A 7,325-nucleotide genomic window follows, 5' to 3' on the forward strand; every position below is an offset into this window, starting at 1 on the left:
CATTTACTTTGAATGATTTGGATAAATATTGAATTTTTGAGAGCTTTTTAAAGTAAAAAGTATTTTAAGTAGTTTGGATTTTTGAAAAATAAAAGAAAGTATATATGTTTAAGAGTTATGTGAAAATTCTAGTATATTGACGAGTAAAAATTTGTATCCTTGTATAACTACTTTTAAAAATTTTATTTTATAAATTAAAACTTAATCTAGCAAATAAATTAAATATTATCAAAATTTAACTAGAATAGGATTTTGAAATTTGGATTTCAAGGATCAATAGGGATTTCTTTAATTTTGAGTAATTTACAAGTTGGATCAAAGCAAATATTTATAAAAAAGTTATAAATTTAATTTTTAATGATTTTAAAAACAAACAAAAGATTTAATAAGAATTTATTACTTCTACAAGATCAATATTAAGATTGGAGAGGGAAAAAACCAACACCCCAACAATTAAGGAGTTTTTTTCTTGCAATTAAAAAGTTAGATATATTTTTTTTAAAATTGATTCTAATTAACTATTGGATTGCAATGAGTGCAAAAATTTAAGCAAGTTCTATGGTTTAATCAATAATTATTGAGGTTTTAAGACTATTCAAAGGTTGATTAGAATTTATTAGGTTTTGGATAGAGTTTCAATAAGATTTGTAAGATAACTTTAAGATTTTTTTAGAATTCTATTAAGACTTAGTTTAAATTTATTTAATTTTTTAATAATTTATACAGAATTTTATTAGGATTTATTTAGGATTTTTATAAGATTTAATTAGGATATTTTAGGATTTAATCAGAGATTATTTAGAATTTTTTTAGAATTTAAGAAAATATTTATAGTTACTTTAAATTTTTTATAGAAAATTTAAAGATTTTTTTATAAAATTTTTAGAATTCTTTAATATTTCTTTATATTTTTTTAACAATTTCTTTAGGATTTCTTTAATTTTTTTAATATTCTTCTTAATTTTTTTGATGTTTTTTTATAGATTATATAATAATTTTTATAGAATTTTTAAAGATTTTTTAGGATCCAATTAAGTTTTATATATAATTTTCAAAGATTTTTAGGTTCTTTGTATGTTGCAAATATAATTTACCTTCCACAACTAGATGTCTAATGTATTCCTTGGTTAGTTTTCACATAGCACAAGAATACTACCTACAATAGATCTACATATTCTCATGTATTTTTGATATGTGTTCTTACCATTTTCAATGTGCAACTTCACTCACTACCTATAGAATGTGCTTATTGGCTCTAAGATTCTAAGGTCTCTATTGCTACTTTAATAGTATAGCAGTAGGAATTCAAACTCTAAGTGCTATAAATCTCTTCTCCCAAATCTCACATTGTTGAAAGGCTACTAAGAATTTTGATGCCTTCAAGGTATGAAGTTCTTTCTAATTAATTCACAAAAAAGCTTTTATAAGTTGATCAAAAGATGATGTCTTGCAAACATCATAGAATTTACTCAACATGCAAAGAGCAACCTAGAGTACCAAACTTTAATATCATGTGAAAAAATATAAAATATATATATATTATTAATATATAAGTTTAATGTTGTGAATATACATGAGCTTAATGTCTAATAAAGAGATATTTAAGAGAATTAACCACATGAAGTGAGGCTCCACTTTGGACTCTTGTAGCATAAATTTATAGTTTATGACAAAGACTTTATAGTGCCAATACAATAACAACTAGCTTATTACCAAGGTCCATTTGACTTTGAAATAATCATCTTGTTATACCATTTGTAGCTATATGGAAGTACCACCAACTTATGGTGGCTACAAGTTTTCAATGAATGTTAACTTGTTGTCAACCGTCCACTTACTAATCAAATGCATAATATCAAATAGGAGTTATACATATATCTAAAAATTCTTTAATAATTTTATATACAAGAATTGAGCTTCTACTACAAACAAACCTCTAGGTATGGGGACTTGAATCTTAAAATAAAATCAAAACACTTCATCTTTTACAATTGAGAGAGAGAAAATATAAAAGTTCAATACCTTATTTTCAACCTAAATTTTCTTAAATGGAGCCGTGGTTGGTTTTCCCCATCCTTGAATGGCTCTGGATTCCTTAAGCGATGAGCAAAGCGGTGGAGATAGGACCCCTGAGGATGATGTCGGATGGACAGAGCACCTGGGGTGGGCACGACGGGGATCAGGATGACAACGACGGTGATGGTGACGACGACGACGAGGGCGATGGGTAAGCGGAGGTTGGGATTCGTTCGTGGGAAGAGAGGCGAGGGGGGTTGTTGCCGGTTGTCGTGTTCCTTGGAGGAGCTGGACATTGGCAACGCTGTCGTCGTCTCCGCTGAATCCTCTCCCATCGCCTTGCATCGCCTCGCATCCATGCCCGTCTTTCGCGTGTCACGCCCGCAGCATTCCAGCGTCTCAGCGCCAAATCATCTCGACTCTCATCCCATCCCATCCCTCCCTCCCCCCCCCTCCTGCCGCTGCCTTCTCAGTACCCTCGCATTCCCGTCCTCTGAGTCCTTCTCTCCAACCTCAATCCCCTTCTTGCAGCTGTCGCTATCTGCCTTCTTCCATAAGGTTGCTCCGTTGCTGACCCTACGTGATCGTTGCTGCCACCGCCATTTCTCACGTCTCGGTACTCGCACGCGTCTAGGGTTTCCGTGCCCATTTCAATTTTGATTGCGGGTTGCACTGGGGGTTGCACTTTTATTTATTCATTTATTTCTTTTGAACGTAGCGTAATTGCGGCGTTGGTGAGTGGTCGAGCGTGCGCAGTAGAGGATTTATGGTGTTCCTGGAGGGACAGGGCCAGAAGTGATGGTAGGCGAGTTTGTTAATTTATATTTTATGTGTGGTACCGACTCGGGGTATTGCGGCGGTTTTATTTATTTATTTATTTATTTTTCCTGGCGTATTCAATGCTTGTTTAATCCGATGTTGTGTTTATAAGTTTCGGGAGCTTTGTGGCGAAGTGACGTTTTCGGTGTCGGAGCATGCCAAGTGGTACGGTTACGTGTGAGGGAGTCGGAGAGCTAGCAGTGAACTCTCACATTTCTTCGACTGCGTTGGTTTGTGAGCTACGTTATTTCGTAATATTTTTAAGGCGTTGGGCTTCTTCTTGCCATACACGCTGGCAGAAGGTCGTCCGAAACGTGACATTCTTGTCATTGTGCTTTCGCCCCTGGAAATTTTCTGGCAGTAATATCATTGTAATGGCAATGATGTGTTTCGTCTTTGAAATATGGAGGCCAGCATGTGGAAGCGGCATTGTGACTCTGGTTTCACGCGAAGTACAGTGTGCGTCTGACACTGCAATAGTCTTTCATATTGATCTTTCGGAGGAGTTCCTACTCCAGGTCGATTTTCTTGCGAGAGGGTTTTACAAAATAATTTAAAACCGTTTTTCTTTGGATCTTGTGGCAGGTCTTTCTTAGAGATTTTCTTTATTGCTTCGGCAGTAAGAACTATCAATTCACGCTATCTGAAAGGTTCAGGTGAAGAACACAATGGATCGGTACCAACGGGTAGAGAAGCCACGGCCTGAAATTCCAATCAATGAAAATGAAATCCGTATTACGACGCAAGGGAAGATGCGGAACTATATAACCTATGCAACTACTCTTCTGCAGGTAATCACTTCGGTCGCTTTCGGAAAACGTAGTAGCTCTAGGATTTAATCTTTTTGTTTCCTTGGGTTTTCGACGGACAAGGGATCTACAAGTTTGATGCAGCCAGCTTTCGAACCAGGGACTCTAGTTGCAACCGTTTCGTAGCTTAATTTCGACCTCATGTATCAGAAAATTCACTTTCAGTGGAAAAAATCTTTTCTTCTGCGGAACATTTTGGAGAAGTTATTTGAACATTTTGATCGCTTTGATTCATAAGTATCCGATCATGCAAGTGTACCATTCTTGATCAGGTCTTATGTTTCGAAACATGTTGCAATAAATCTGCAATCTATTAGACCTTCACGGCAATGTGGCTTGAACACTTATTAATATATACTGTATTATAACATTCAAGTTTTGACGTGTTTATGTAGTGTTACAAGAGATATTCGCATTTACAGCCCTTTGGTGTCTTGCATGCTAGATCTGTGCTCATTGACCATCTCAGTGCTTGCATTCCTATCAGCCTGGAGTTTTACTGATTTTTATCTAGAAGTAATTTATTAATAGAAATCAGGTTTGTAGATATCACACACCAAAATCCTGTAATTAATGCGTGATTGAAAGAGTTGTAAGTTCCTCGTACGGTTTGTTGCTGTTGACTTCAAGACTCAAAGAATTGCTCCGTATTTCTCATGCAACAAGAGTTTGATCCTAGATCCTTATCCGTAACCCAGATACTGGTGGTTTCATGGATAAGTGATCTTAAGGTTTTATTTTTATTTTTATTTTTTTCTCTCGTATTTATTTATTTATTTATTTATTTATTTATTTATTTTTATATCTATGTGCTTCCGTGTGTTTTGATTGTTTTTGGTAGTGATTGTTAAACTTGCTAACTTCTAGCTAGTTGTCAGTAGATAAATAAAGGCTTACTGGTTGTGCATGATTTCGTGGCTGTACTGTTCTCACATTTTGAATGTGAATTGTGCAGGAAAAGGGAGCATCAGAGATTGTCCTGAAGGCTATGGGTCGAGCTATTAATAAGACAGTTACTATTGCTGAAATCATAAAAGTAATCACTGTACTGAATGTTCGATTGTACATTGGATGTTGCAAAAGTGGATGAACATCACTTATTTTGACGAAAGTAGACAAAGTCAATTTTTTAGAGATGTATAACACGTATCGTAGTTATCATTAAACCTAGCTCCAATTTTAAATTTCTTCTAAAAAGGTCTCAATATTTTCAGAGGAGGATTGCCGGCCTTCATCAAAATACTTCTATTGGATCCACTGATATTACGGATCTTTGGGAACCACTAGAAGAGGGACTTCTGCCGTAAGCATCTCTTATGGTTTACTTTCCTTTTTACTTTTGTGGAGTTTTGAACATCAGTTCCTTCATTTGTTTAGTCCAGATAATGCATCACAGAAAACGGTCTTTAGTATATGTGAGCATTTCTTCAGGGTACGGCGTGAGAGGAAGACATTTTGTTACATAAATTTACTGCTTCACTTGAATGTACTTTTAATATAATTCATCATCTTTATTTTCTTCTCGCAGATTGGAAACTACTCGACATGTCTCTATGATTACGATTACACTATCTACCAAAGAGTTGGAGACGTCGTCCACTGGGTAAGGCTTCTTGGTCTATTTCTCTTTTATTCAAGTTTGCCTAGCGGTGTCTAGTTTTGTGTTTCATATGTAACCTTTGGAATTATTTCCGTCCAGCTGTCAATTTTAGTTGGGTGCTCAAGTTTCAAGTTTTAATGTAATTTTAATGATAATCTCACTAACAGATACTGAACTATTTTTTTGATTATTAGTTCTAACTTTCACCTCTGATGCCCTTAACGTTTGAGCAGGTATCAGCCTCCTCTTCCTGCAGACCAGGTCAAGCCGCTGGCAGAATTTGAGTATGATGGAGGTATTACTCTTTCCCTGGTGTACATGGTTATCCATTCTTCTTGTAAATTTGATTATTTATTTATTTTTGTTTTTATTTTTGTTTTGTTTTTGTTATTTCTGGATGTGCCCTGGATCATATTACTCTTTTTCGAGCTCTCAACGGAGGCTCGAGCTTTCTGTGAACGTTTGAAATGTTCATTATTGGTGATAGAAGATCGATCTAACTTTCTTTTACCACTGTGAAGTTGTATGCATTCCTATTTTAGCTGATAATGTGAGAGATCATTCACAGATGTTATCATGCTCATTGGTAGTCTTACTGTGTTTCAGACAGCCCACCACGGGGAGACGGAGGCAGAGGCAGAGGCAGAGGGCGTGGCAGGGGCAGAGGAGGTTGGTTTGCTTTCATATCGGTCTAGGTCATTTGGTGGTTGTTCTATAGTATCGGAAGTGTTCAATATTATATTGGGATAATTTTTAGGCGAACCTGAACAATGCATGATTCATTTCACAATTAAATATTAGTCGATTTAAAAATTTCGGATAAATTTGTCTATATTTTTTATTTGGTATTTAATGCAGCAATAGTGAAGATATTGGGATCTCAATTGCAATAGCTTCTTAGTCGTGAAATCTTGACAGGTAGTGAAATGACAACTTTTGAATACGATGGAGGACTTGATGGTGGTTTGGTCCGTGGACGTGGCCGTGGCCGGGGTCGGGGTCGGGGCCGTGGTGGGTACCGCGGTAGAGGCAGAGAGCAAGACGCTGGTGGCTTTGACGAGTCTAATGCTGATGGACCTCCGCGAGATCAGGGAAATGACTTTTCTCAAGAGACGTCATACTCAGGTATGTGTACATTCGCATAACTCGAATTGTATTTAAGCCATATATGGTTGTCAATTTTTTTTTTGTTTCGCTTTTTTTTTTTTTTTTTTTTTTTTTTTTTGTTTGTTTGTTTGTAGTGGAAGGTAGTATAATCATATGAACCAAGTTTCTTTGATTTAGACCAAGTAGACTAGGTCTCTGTACATGATTGTGTCAGCTATTTACGGATAGTCCATGTTAACCTTGTCACGTGGTTATGCTGCAATATACGTTTGTCTATATTTGAGTATATATTGTTGGGATATTGAATCTTATAACAGAAGTCATTCAAATGTTTTATCATGAAATTTTGTTCTTGTATATGTAATGCTTTTTATAAGTTAACATGTTCGACATTATGCAGGTCGTGGCAGAGGAAGGGGTAGAGGTCGAGGTCAGGGTAGAAGCTCTCGCACAGACGGACCTCCGCAAGAACAAGGTCGAGCGGGTGCTGCTGCCTAGTGGCTGCTGCTGTTGCCATCGGAGAACATAAATTCTGGAATCATGTGCTTGGAGGCAGCTCCTTCAAAGTCTTCGAAGGAGAAAGCAGCTGCTTTTAGTGTCATATGTTGGCGCTAAGTGAAGTATGCATAAATGTGTAGAGTTGCGATACGAAAGCTGCTTTTTGCTGGTGTAGGGTTAAGATGGCCTCTCAAATTTCTGTATGGTGCTTCCTTGCGGTTGCATCTATGTATGTTTCATAGCTCCCGTTTTGCTGTACACCTGTCGGTTTCAATCTGTGTTTTGATGAGCATTGACTTCTATTAAACCAGTGAGTCGATTTTTTTCTTTCCCATTCCAAACTTCTTGTGACGACTCCTTTTGACAGGTAAGGTTTTGTGCAGTCTCAAGGAACGTTCATAAGATAAGTGATAGCTAGGAACTAGGGATGTTTTCCTAAGCAATACTGCATGTTAAGAAATTCTTCCTGGCAATGT

The 7,325-nt window shown here is 36.4% G+C and overlaps 1 protein-coding gene across 2 annotated transcripts; it reads left to right on the forward strand.

The window, feature by feature from the left end:
• The first annotated feature begins 2,501 nt into the window (after nt 1-2,501).
• LOC112273641 (uncharacterized) lies at nt 2,502-7,107 on the forward strand. Of its 2 annotated transcripts, none has more exons than XM_024502632.3 (9): nt 2,502-2,632; nt 3,421-3,626; nt 4,600-4,680; nt 4,859-4,947; nt 5,173-5,247; nt 5,478-5,539; nt 5,851-5,913; nt 6,163-6,369; nt 6,752-7,107. In XM_024502632.3, exons 2-9 carry the CDS (start codon nt 3,504-3,506, stop codon nt 6,847-6,849), a joined length of 798 nt encoding a protein of 265 aa, XP_024358400.1. In that variant the 5' UTR covers nt 2,502-2,632; nt 3,421-3,503; the 3' UTR covers nt 6,850-7,107. The 2 variants fall into 2 exon arrangements, with proteins under 2 accessions (XP_024358400.1, XP_024358401.1); XM_024502633.3 differs by having other exon boundaries at nt 2,502-2,574.
• The last annotated feature ends 218 nt before the right edge of the window (nt 7,108-7,325 follow it).

Source organism: Physcomitrium patens, chromosome 20 (genome assembly GCF_059467195.1).
Source record: "Physcomitrium patens ecotype Gransden chromosome 20, ASM5946719v1, whole genome shotgun sequence".
NCBI classification, from domain to species: domain Eukaryota; kingdom Viridiplantae; phylum Streptophyta; class Bryopsida; order Funariales; family Funariaceae; genus Physcomitrium; species Physcomitrium patens.

What these genes read in the sequence shown, in the direction of transcription:
- LOC112273641 (XM_024502632.3), top strand. Translation starts at nt 3,504, where the DNA reads ATGGATCGGTACCAACGGGTAGAGAAGCCACGGCCTGAAATTCCAATC. An exon ending in ATGCAACTACTCTTCTGCAG is followed by an intron (nt 3,627 to 4,599) that starts GTAATCACTTCG and finishes TGAATTGTGCAG; the next exon opens with GAAAAGGGAGCATCAGAGAT. An exon ending in TTGGAGACGTCGTCCACTGG is followed by an intron (nt 5,248 to 5,477) that starts GTAAGGCTTCTT and finishes ACGTTTGAGCAG; the next exon opens with GTATCAGCCTCCTCTTCCTG.